At 40.5% G+C, this 12,315-nt stretch overlaps 2 protein-coding genes across 2 annotated transcripts; one reads left to right on the top strand and one right to left on the bottom strand.

Moving 5' to 3' along the window:
- Positions 1 to 1,223: 1,223 nt before the first annotated feature.
- On the bottom strand, positions 1,224 to 4,151 carry MELLADRAFT_64039 (uncharacterized protein; the record flags this gene model as incomplete). Its single annotated transcript, XM_007411051.1, has 5 exons — positions 1,224 to 1,474; positions 1,531 to 1,631; positions 1,657 to 1,867; positions 1,942 to 3,975; positions 4,049 to 4,151. The coding sequence occupies 5 exons, from the start codon at positions 4,149 to 4,151 to the stop codon at positions 1,224 to 1,226; spliced, it is 2,700 nt and encodes an 899-aa protein (XP_007411113.1).
- Positions 4,152 to 6,518: 2,367 nt separating this feature from the next.
- On the top strand, positions 6,519 to 10,729 carry MELLADRAFT_87906 (putative oligopeptide transporter; the record flags this gene model as incomplete). The annotated part of the gene is made up of 22 exons (XM_007411081.1): positions 6,519 to 6,839; positions 6,954 to 6,971; positions 7,099 to 7,131; positions 7,216 to 7,356; positions 7,417 to 7,517; positions 7,687 to 7,954; positions 8,018 to 8,087; positions 8,163 to 8,200; positions 8,254 to 8,323; positions 8,392 to 8,704; positions 8,787 to 8,906; positions 9,019 to 9,117; positions 9,179 to 9,226; positions 9,300 to 9,378; positions 9,453 to 9,635; positions 9,713 to 9,750; positions 9,796 to 10,097; positions 10,164 to 10,242; positions 10,308 to 10,322; positions 10,401 to 10,419; positions 10,514 to 10,596; positions 10,687 to 10,729. 22 exons carry the CDS (start codon positions 6,519 to 6,521, stop codon positions 10,727 to 10,729), a joined length of 2,481 nt encoding a protein of 826 aa, XP_007411143.1.
- Between the last annotated feature and the right edge of the window lie 1,586 nt (positions 10,730 to 12,315).

The raw sequence follows: 12,315 nt of genomic DNA, 5'->3' as shown, positions 1-12,315 counted from the left end.
GCCAACCTTTCAGCCACATATGTGCTGGGTCTTTCTTTATATTATGCAAGTGGAATCATTAAATTCTACCAATTGATTCTGAGCTACATGAAACTGAATCTGTGTGAAATTTGCATGTAGCTCTGCTAAGTCAGGTCACTTATCACTAATTGGTCACCATAAAATCATAGAAGTCCTTGGCATTAGTTCATGACCCACATGTCAAAATTACATAAACACAACTTGATGTAGCTCGAAGGATGCTTCTACTAGTAAAATGTGTAGGCACAGCAAGTGCATATATGGCTGAGCAGTTGGCAGAAAATTCTTGGTGTGCACATGTAAAAGAGGAAAAGAAGACACTCTCCACCAAGAGGAGCCTATGCCTTCAGGCCATAAGGCAGACCTTGGGTGCCTCATGCTGAGACATGGGGATTACTAGTTTGAATAACAGATGTCAAAGCATTGAGGGACTTGATTAAGTTAGAAAAACACTGATGATGAACACAAACACTAATGAAAAAGAGTCACCAGAAAGGATACATAGAATTTTGAGAGACAATCTAAATAAAGAATAAGATACATACAACCATTCTACAATTTCCGGCCCCTCCTGTTACTTTGTTTGAACTTTTATTTTATTTGAGGTTCAGTGAAATTCAGAGATGTATGGTCCTGGAGCTGTATTATTAAAAATTGATTATCTCAAGTTCAGCCATGATCAGATCCTGGCATGATGATGAGCATGCACATCTCTGTATCTTTCTGGGCCAAGCTGCTGTTCAAAAGATGAAGGGCTAGATTCTACTTAACCTCAATTGAATCACAAAAAGGTCTTTGAGGGGGGGTGAGTTTTAATTGCAGAAGAGTGATAACTAAATTTGAATGAACCAAGGCAAGAAGTTGAGTGTGATGATTGAATAAATTGACAATGAGATAGTAAGATCCAGGAAATTTGAAAACTAAACACAGATAGTGGTGAAAATGGCTTCATCAATCAATTAAAAAATAAATGTGTATATGAACATGGATCTTTGAAATAGCTTGCAAGAATTTCAGGATTATCTTCCAGAGTGGACCTATGGGATGAAGATTTGTCTTTATCAACAGAAACTGAAAATCAGAGGATAAGCTAATGGGCACAAATGAATTCGATCCAGAAGAGACTTGGCAAACATAGTATTTTCTAAGCTGATGGATCATTTTGTTGAATGTTTTTGAAGCAGAGGTCAGTATTGTAATTGTCAATCACAATCTGTCATCTCTATGGGATGATTTAGATCAGGAAGTGACTTATTCCAAAGACTATCTACACCGTCTAAATTTATTATGGAGGTATCTGAATGTGCTTGCTTAGTAGAACCTTGTTCAGCTACAGACAACTCTGGAGCTTTGTTTAGGTCAAACAGATGAGCTTTTTCAATGATTGGGTCTTTTGGTGTCTGGACAGGGGATTTATTGGTTGTATGTGCAGCAGCTTTGAAGGAATTTGAATCTGGATGATTAACATTTCAGTTTGGTGGAATCCGCCAAAGAAAAATATACACTCACTTGATGTTGTAGCACTGAAGCCTGTGGAGACATGCATTCCTTCATTGTTTAGACTGATGTAAATTTTGCTAAGGAAACCTGAATTAGGTCCCTTGTCAAGTCTATGTGGTTATCTCTAGGACTTACCGTTTAAAAGAATCTGGTTCTTGAAATTCTGATGGACTATATATATAAATTGTCTTTGTCCTTGATTTCTTTGGCCATCCTCCATCAAAGAAGCTGCTGTGATAAGAATTGGTGTTCATTGATGACTTCCTTTTTTGGGGAGACATGCTGGGCTTGGGAGTATAGTCAGAGGATTCTTGGAAGGTTGCATCATCCTCTGAAATTGGAGGTGCTAGAGATTTTGGGTACAAAAAGGGTGCTGGTTAGTTGCTAGTCATATCTCCATATGATGAGGGTTATTCTCACATGCAAAAGTAGCATCTTTGATTTCTTGCAAAGATTCTTTATCATGAGTGAAGAATTTGTTAATGTCTTTGTATTTGGACAATCCTGTCCTCAAATTTTTTGCAGAAGCACCCAATCCCTGCTTGTCTTTCAAAAACCTATCAGAAGTTCTGGCCATTGGCTTGTTTGATGATCCATTGGACTTCATTTTATCCTGATTAGAAACAATTGTCAACAATTTCATCTTCTTTTGGAAAGGTCTCTTTGACTTAAAATTCTTCTTTGACTTTTGCTTCAATTTCTTTGAGACATTTATGATTGGGCCCCCTTGTTTTTTCCTTCTAGATTGATTTCCTAATCCAAAACACTCATACAATTTACCAGTAGAATGAAGCTCTTCCAGTTCAGCAAAAGCTTTTCTTTTCAAAATGTGATATCCATCATTCAGTACATCCTGACCTTGAAAGAAATATTTGGGGCTTTGAGAACCATTTTGCAATAACTTGGATTGTCTTTCAATTTTGTTTTCAAAATCCAAAGCCTCACTTTTGTCCCAATCAGTAGCTGTTTTTGAAATATCTGTTGACTTTGTTTGTTCCCCTTCTTTTGACTTGGCATGTGGCACCATTTGATCATGAAGAAAGTGTATTTTAGCAGAAGCAAGAAGATGATCTTGATAGGCCTTCCCAAGATCAAAACTCAACCATTTCCATCGAGTTGACTGAGCTTTACTGCGTTGCTTTGACCTAAACCTGGCCAGTGCCCAATGGTATCCCATGAATTGTGAATTGGTTGGTTTAGATTCTAGAGATGAATCACCGGAAAGATTCTCCTCAACATGTTTGAGAACATGTCCAATCCTTCTGATGAAAAGGTAGAACATTACACCATTGTTGATACTTGCTTTAACTGCATTGTAGTCACGTTTCTCTGAGATCAAATCAATGGAGCAGCTAAGAATCTCATGCAAAATTGAGCGTGATGCATGATTGTCCTTATAAATGCTTGAGATCAGATCAATGACTTTGGACATATGATTCATTGCCAAATTGTAGTTATTTTTGTTGTTGTGCCTAACATTTTTGAATATCTCTGACCTATGTAAAGTCTTCAAGGTTTTATGAACCTTGTAATCCCCTGCTAAGCCGTCCTGCAAGATAGCACCAAGCTGAACTGAGATTTTGTAATCACTTTCCCCAAATTGGAACCAAATTTTGTGAATCTTATCACTCAGTTGGTGAGAATTTTGGCCATATTTCTTGAAAGGATCTCCTAAAAAGGGAGCAGGTGACCATATCTTTCCATCCCATGGTCTCCTAGCAATGAGGTACCTGTGAATACCAAGATAATCACCTAAATGAAGTCTCTCAATTTTGCTTTCTTTATCATATTTGCCCTGGATTTTTGCAAGACCAGATATCATCTTCTTGTTTTGCAAACCATCAAATACTAATAGTTCAAAGACTTCAAAGATATGCATATAATCTCTATAATATGCACCATATCTAACTTGATCCTTGCTATTGAATTTCATCTCTCCTGACAGATGGTCACTTTGAGGTAGGTTTTTCAATCCATATTCCAAGATTTTTGATTTCTGGATATTCTCAATCAATAAATGCCACCCAATTTTTGACATCACAAAACCCACAAATTCTACAAGTATTCTTTGTGAATTTGTCTCTTTCTCTTTGGAAACATGTTTGAATGTAGTGAGAATCTCTTCTTCCAGAAAATCTAGCTTTGAATGTTCTGTTCTTTCTGAGTGACCCTTCATTATTTGAATGAGGTGATATACCAGTAACTGGAATGGAAGTTTGTCCTCTGGCTTCACTCTGGTTTTAGTACTTGTGGTTAGTGGGTCTGGGGTGATCTGAAAAGGACATTCTTTCAAAATGGGATCCATGTAATATTTTACTCTTTTTTGGAATGTTGGACCATATCTGTTCTGCATAAGCACTTCTTCAATTGTCCTCAAATTTCTCCAAGTTTCAAGATGATCATCCTGTAAGAGAGTTCTTTCCATTGGACTGATCCTGTGTACCAGTTTTTTTCCTTGAGATAATCAGAAAAGATTATATCAGTTATCATCATGCAAAATATTTTAAAGAATTTGAAATGAACTGACCATAGTCTGTTTCAGATGATACTTTTTCTGTTTGAGACAATTTGGGGCCTACTGAGTTCCCCGGCAAGATGCTGACTGAAAAGCTTGGATTTATAAAAGTCATGATGACCACAAGAAGAAGCATACTGTGCAAATAGATATTGCTGTAGCACATGGTAAAAACTTTGCTCCCGGAAAGCAGACCCACATGAGCTGAATTCCTTTGTTCTCAGGGGGTTTTAAGTAAGGATTGTTGGAAAATACAGGTTACAATTTACAGTCTTGAATTTTGTAAGGGTGATCAGCAGGCAAGATAAGATGTATCCAGATATGTGCAACTTGCAACACCTGAACTGCTGCACAAGCTGAAACACACTCTGCAGCTCTTTGACAGTTCAGCACAGTATGGGTGAAATTCATTCAAAATCTTCAATGCAATAATTAGTTGGACAATTTATGGTAAAGTAAGACAATCAGATTGGACTGAAGAAGTCCAAAGAATTCTCAAGGAAGAACTTCATCTCTTCACACCTGTTTTACTCCAAAATTTGAATATTTTTGAGCACTCTGTATCCCTATATCTGCTTGTAAATGCTATAAAACTGATGTGATAGAAAAGGAAATAGTCTTTAGCATAATCAGAAGCAAACAATAAACTTGGTAAGTGATTTTCACCTGATTACATAGACACAATTTACGTGTCTTGATTAGGAGATATGTAGAATTACATCTACAGTCAAACCTCAACAACCCAATTGTCAAACATTCAGTCTACTCCTATACAAGGAGGCACTGCCAACACAATTACCTTGGGTATAAAAACTTGCACAGTAACTTTCAGGTTTTTCAATCCCAGGCAAACATTTTGATTTCTCAGTCCAAGTCAAACATGTTGGAAGCAAGGTTGAATTTTTCCCCCCAACTTGGTCTCCAGGCAGATAATGAATCAGGAACTTGATTACCCCAGCTATCTGGTACAAAAGGAGTTCAACAAGCACACCAGATCCTCAAGGTTTGAATGTTTACAAATGCTCTTTGAGGATATGATATTTGAGTTCCTTGGCCATAGAGTAACCATAAGTAATCAAAAATAAGAATATTGTATATAAATATTGCAAGGCTTCTATCTGTTTCTGAAGTGATTGCTATAAATGGAATGCAAAATGTGCAATTTACAATTTTGAATGATTTGTGTTCATTTACACAACAACAGTAATATACCAATTTTGCCCAGATCATATTGATGTGAGAATATGTAGCAAGTTCTTTTCAATCAATGAAAAAATAGAATGGTTATTTTACAAAGTAATATGCACAGCGTGAAAAATCAGGGGTGATAAAGAAGAGGCGGCTGAACGCTACAACATCCAGTTGCGGCAGGCGGTTGGGGAGGACACACGAACCGATAAGGAGATGCGTGTGGTTGAGACCGTCCTGCTGCTATGTGTGGATGTGCGAAAGCACGTCAGCTGGTGGATCCATTACTCCATTATCCAAACTACACATCAGCTCATCATGTGAAAAGCGCGCTAACCCATCCCATTAGCTTAGATGAACATCAAGCCCGAAAATTGTGACCGCTGAGGGATCCGTTCGAAGTCAGTCTGATCTGCTTGCCCGGTTTATTAATGGGAAGTCGGGGTCCTTGATTGACTTTAACAACTTAAACTTTGACCATCAACCTCAAAATGCAGACCGCCCGGTTCAAAACGAGTGGCAAGCTTCTATGAATCGGAGGCGGTGGAAGTGATCTTTTCTTTTTCTTTTCATTCCCATCTTTTGTTATCAAGTGGAAATTTGTTTTGAGAAACTATGAGGACACGTTGATATCAACTCCCTAAGTTTTGTTGTTTGTCAGTTTTCCAGCAGGTGCTTTTTATGGTCATAAATCGTGTGTTAGATATGTGACATGTGAAATCAAAAACACTTCAAAAAAATCAAGGCTCCCACTCTGCTTGTTCTCGCACGAACCAATCATTGGCCCAGATTGGCCCTCAGCGATCCGTTGATCATCAATTGCTACTATTACAAGTGCGATTTGGCTGCAAACAATTGTCGCTTTTTTCGATTTACTTTATATCATCAGCTCATGATCATGATCAGTAATAGGAGTTGATTTTGATTCATACAAGCTTGCACATCAGCGTCGTTCATATGTTTATCTTAGACCGATATATTTGTATCTCAATTGTCGAAGCTGAGCGACTTTCAAGAAGTGTGACATCAATCACCTTCGTCTTCATGATGAGTCAAGTATGTATAAGGGTGTGGCTTTTTTGTTTGTATGGTGCCTTTCTCGCATCTCCATCCCGAAGTGAATACATTTCACCGAATTTATTGGTCGAGTTGTCGGTTTCTCTTCATACAAACTTATAAATCATTCGCAGAGCGAGATCTGGAAGACTCTCAAGGAAGATATCCAATCGAACCACTTGTATATTATAGGAGAGAAGCTCCCTGATTCATAGTCAATCATCAAAGAATATCTCAAATGAGTGAAAAAATTGGAGACCTCAGGGCCTTGGACGATGAACGCATTTGCGAAGCTTTATCAGCGAAGCCGACCTCGAAAGACGCATATGCCAACTCAGTACTCCCTCCTTTCGAATTACGCGATCAATTAGCACTCAAGACGGGGGATGATCTCTCTCATTTGGATACCAAGCTGGGAGATGATCTTTCCGATCCGTTCGATGAATGCGCCGTGCTTCCAGAGCCGGAACCCGATGAGGACCCCAATGCGCCAGTCATTACCTTGAGATCTGTCTTGGTGGGACTTATAGTTGTATTCTTTGGTGCAGCTGTATCGCAAGTAAGTCGCTTCCTTTGTCTCCTTTACTGGAAGGATAGCTTTGATTTTGAATCATTGGCAGATGGCATGAAACGATTGAATCTGGCACTGATGTGATTCTTCTTGACCCCACAGGTTTTTATGTACAAACCGGTGCGTATTCAGCTTCATCTTCTATGCGTCCGGTTTCTGTTTCTCAAAATACATGGGGACATATATACTCTAAGTGGTTTATATTTACGACTGAGACGGATGATCATTTCTTTCTTCTTCCGAAAAGGTGCACCTACATCTAAATCTTCTGTTCCTCCAGGTAAGAAAACACAATGAAGGATCTATGGTCTTGAAATCTCACTTCGAGATTCAATATGCTGATAGCATCTCGCCACACTTCTAGCTAGCCTCTCTTATCCTGGGAAGACTCTTTGCTGCTATACCAGGTCCAAAATGGTGGAACCCATGCGAACTAACTGTAAAAGAAACTGTCTTCAGTGCGATTATCGCAACATCTGGAGCGGGCGGGGTGCAAAGTGTTGAGGTTAGTCTATCAATCGAAAGAACCCCTCGGCCGGCCTTTCAACTCACCGGGCTTTTGCAGGTAATGGCCACGCTGGACGTCTTTTTCAATCGGCGGATTCCTTCTTACATATCTGTCTTGACTATTCTGAGTAGCCAATTCATGGGGTACGGCTGGGCTGGGTGCGAGGTTTTTTTCTTGCACGATACATATTCCTCTCAACTCATGCGTGCGTCCATACAGGCTGTATCGTTGGTTTTTCATCTATCCGAAAAGGATATTCTTTCCGCAAGTGTTTTTTTTTCTGTGACATGTTGAAGAAAAGCTCATCGAGGTTATACTTTATAGGAGTGTGTTACCAACCGTAGCACTGTTCCATTCGCTGGGAAAAGTTTCCCCGAGTAATCTTGGACAGTTATCACTCTTCAAGAAGATATTTGGTATCATGACTATCTGTAAGCGGAAGTTTCATTGCCGATGTCCTTATGATCACGATGCCCCCTCGCTGATATCCTTGCTCGTGGATGCAGATGAAGTGATTCCAGAATGGCTCGCCCCAGCGCTCCAGGCAATAAGTCCTTGGTGCTTAACTTTGCCTGAGACACCGCTTGTCACACAAGTATGTACTCTAGAGGTGGCAAAATCACTCGAGATCTAGCATCTCATTTTGTACCGTTCTCAGATATTCGGCGGATCTCTAGTAGCTGAAGGACTTGGTTTGCTTGCTGTCAGTTTTGATTGGGTTCTCGTGGGTAAGCTACTCGATCTTGACCTCGAGATATAAATTAGATCTGGCCCCGCTAACAAGGCTGAAATCAATATCACAGGAAGATACAATCCCTTATTCGTCCCTCTCGTGGCACAAGTGAGTCCCGAAAATACCATGTCCTCAACTCTGACCTGACACGCATTTCACAGATTATAGATTGGGCTGCTGTTGGCACAGGTGTTTTTCTATTTAGTGCAGCATATCGATATGACTGGTTTGGTAAGTTGCAATCACACTTTACAATCGAGGTGGTATTGTTTGCATCTGACGAGGTGATCGTATTTTAGGTGGCGCGCATTTGCCATTTATCTCTTACGACATTCTTGATGATAATGGAGCTCGCTACAATTTGAGTAGAGCGCTTTTTGATAATGGGACCGAAAATACAGTGGAGGTAGAAAAGATGGGCTTGCCATGGTATTCCACCGCTATTGTCATCGGAAACGCTGGTACAGCATTTTCTGTGTCATCAGCAATCACTGCGGCAATTTTATTCAATTGGACAGAGCTATCGGCTATGTTCAGCTCTACCAATCAGAAAGCATTAGAAGAAGATCCGCATCGAACGATCACAAAGCATTATTCAGATTTTCCAACTTAGTTAGTACGACTTGCGTTGAAAAAATTGCACGGTTCGAACTGACTTGAAGCTTGGCTCGTTATGACCCGTGACTTCTCCCAGTGGTTTTTTGGCTATAGGGGCCGCAGCGATCGGTCTCGCCTTTTTTTGTTCCGCGCGAGCTGAGTCTGATCTTCCAGCTTACGCACTAGCATTTGCTTTTACACTATCTGCTGTTTTAAGGTATGTATTTCGTTGTCTCTTAATTGGTTCGGAATGACTTAGCGTCCATTGCAGCTTTGCAGCGGTATTTTTTTACGGGACTGTGGGAATTCCCTTACATTGCCAGCGTGAGTTATATCAGCCCAACTGGAAAGTCAAACTTTCTGATTATCAAGACAGGCTCTGACATTTTCAACGTACCAAAAACATCAGCTGTTGTCCAAATGCTAGGGTAAGAATATGTTGCAGATATCAGCTCTGATGAAGATGTGCTGAGATGAACTTTTGAACAGCGGTGTTTTGTTTCCAGGCAATGCTATAGGTAATTTGTGGTTCACGCTGTAAGTCGCTTCTCTTTGTATCGCACAGCATCGTTAAAATGATTACTGAAAACTTATGGATGTGCGATTATAGCTATGGATCGACTAGTGTCGGTCAATGTGTGGCCATGTCCAAGGATTTGAAATTGGGCCAATACATGCATCTACCCCCCGTTGGTTCCTTCTCTCTTCTGGCACATCTTGACCATATCTCTGATATGCTTCCAATAGCTACACGTTGTCATAGGTCAAATTTCTGGAACGTAAGCTTGCTATTACCACTCAGCGACAAACACGGGGAGACTTAGCGTTCCACTTCTCCCGTTGTTTCAGAATTGTAGGAGGATTTCTTCACTATGGCGTAATGACTGCTATCGTCGGCACGCAAAGAGATGTGCTTTTGCTTCCACACGGCGACGGAGTCTTCACGGTACATCACCATCGCCTTGCTTCTCTGCCTCATGACTTGATACATTCAAAGGTACCTGAACATCTTTGTCTTTGTAGGGAATGGCATTGAGTAGCATGGCAGCTCACGCGACTACGTAAGTCACGACTTTGCACTCTTCTCTAGCACTCATTTTCGTTAGACGCCTCGTGTTTTCACATTCTAACCTTTATTTACGGTCTTCAGTTGGGGGGTTTTTAGTAAAAGACTTTACTTCTTCGGGTGCAAATATGTTTGTGAAAATCCTTTCTAGTTTTTCCGATGACGTATTCAGATTCTTACTAACAACATCTATGCAAACCCAGGCAATTATCCCTTACTGTCTAGTTTTGGGATTTTTTGCACCAATACCATTATATCTTCTACATAGGTGGAAACCCAAGGCAGGATTTCAACGTGTGAACATTTCGTTGTTTGCATCAAGTCTTTACCATGCAGTTTTGGGTAAGATATAATCTTCTTCACAACCCAGGCGTCAAAGCTTGAACTGTGTCCCGTTGTGCGCTGTAGGAGCTACATCTGGCCGTACGACAGCTACGATTTTGGCTCTATTCACACAGTACACTATCCGGAAATATCATTTTAAATGGTCAGTAACCAAACTTTAGCATTTGTGTGTCTCATCTCTGAATCAGATTTCTTTTCACCTTACAGGTATCAAAGATACAAGTGAGGATTTCAAAGCTTTCATCGCATCACAGATTGCATTCTATATTCCAAGGCTGACTTGAAGGATCTTTCCCTCAGTTATATCTCGAGTGCGGCCGTAAGGATATTTTCCCGGCTATGCTACGCCATCAATCTTGATTATAACTGACTGATTTTGGATTCTTGATTTCATTGATCGTTGGTGTGACTAGCTGGAAGGTGGAACTCAATTTGCAGTGCTATTGCTTACATTTTTTGTACAAGGAGGAGCTGGTTTCAAAGTTGAAATTCCTCAGTAAGCCGTGAATCTTGTCGATCAGTGAATGCCTGAAGAAAAACTAAAATTGATCACTCGCGTCTGAACAGTTATTTTTTGAATCCTAAGGGGAGCCGAGATTACTGCTATCTTTCTGACTCTCATTAGCTAAATGTAAAACAAATATCATACTTATCATTGGTGTTGTGTCTCTTCGCGGGTCGATTGAGGATGATTTGAACCAAATCTTTGGGTTTTTTGAATCAAATATCTCCATATCATAAGAGTGTCTGTTGAAACCCTCGAAATTAGTAGAAGTTAGTAACAAGTTGGCAAAATGCCTAAAATATGTCTGTCCCTATCTCAAATGTGGCTTTAATTTTTTAATTTTTTAAAAGACTATGTGAGAGATCCCCACCTGAAAAGTACACACTGCAAACATTATACACTATCCCCAAGTGGAACTGGGAAAATGATGATTATTGTAGTTTGTCATCAAAAGATCTATCACTGCACACCTGAGCCATAACATTCACACTACATATGTGCAACAAGCTGAGCAAATTATTAGCTATCATGTACATACAGGTCTGCTCAGTTCCATGCTCATCTGAATAAGTAAATCACATGCCACCGCGAGAATCATTAAGTGTGAAACCGGATTGAGCAAAATCGCGGTGTCCGGGTCCGCGACTTCCTTCAATCACGGATCTCGTTTGCCATGGGTTTGCCATAGGTTTGCAAGCCCGTCTCGAGCTGCCCTCTACATAGTCATCCACTCAGGCTGTAGTATGGACTAATGGAGGTACCATATGTCTAGACTCTTGTAACATATACATGATAAAGCTCATGACTCATACATGATCTTGAGTGGTCTGAGGATATTGAAAGGAAAAACATGCATAACATGTACTGCAGCTCAGACGGACAACTCGAGGGGAGCTTGATGCAAGCTAGCAAACCTATAGCAAACCTATGGCAAACGAGATCCGCAATTGAAGAAAGTCGCAGACCCAGACACCGCGGCTTTGCTCAATCGGGTTTCACACTTAATGATTCCCGCGGTGTGAGATACATCATGTAACTTTTTCCAGTTTGACAAACTGGTCCTAAAAATTGACTACAGGTTGATAGATTTTTGCACACAACTGTTTACACTTGTTATGGAGTGTAAATCCGGATGTGTGCAAAAATCTAACTTACACGAGGTGAAATGGAATTTTACACTTGAACTCGACCAAATTGTCAAGTGTAAGAAAGTTATGTGTAAATCACAGAGTGTAAAAGTGTACCAAACCGTCCCCAAGATAGAAATTTGCACATGACTTTTTACACACCTAATTGTATGTAAAAAAAGCAGGGTGCAAATATCTGCATAAGGGCATAAACCCTAATTTTACTCTCTAAGTCTGTTACACTCCAGGTGGGACGTAAACCCTTGGAGTGTTTTTTTCTGAGAATCCCATACCAAGGTTCAGTTTTCCACCCTACCCCAATACACTCCTTCCGGCGACAGGTCCTCCGGCATAACCGAGTGGGGATCTCGGCTACCTGCAGGCACAGCCAGCATATTTGGCTCAGAGCCAAAAATCCGAGGATTCCTTGGATTCTGACTCTGAGTTAACCCCCATCCAAGGATCCAATCCAAGGCAACGGCCAGGGCCAACATTTGCCTCGGAATTAGCCCTTGGGTGCCCTTTTCCTCAGGGGCGCTGCCTGAGGACTCCTCAGACGTTTGTCTCCAAGCCAAATATGCCG

This window comes from Melampsora larici-populina, assembly GCF_000204055.1.
Source record: "Melampsora larici-populina 98AG31 unplaced genomic scaffold MELLAscaffold_23, whole genome shotgun sequence".
In the NCBI taxonomy this organism is placed as follows: Eukaryota; Fungi; Basidiomycota; class Pucciniomycetes; order Pucciniales; family Melampsoraceae; genus Melampsora; species Melampsora laricis-populina.
Note: the sequence above shows the minus strand (reverse complement) of the source record. Positions and strands in the feature narration are given on the sequence as shown.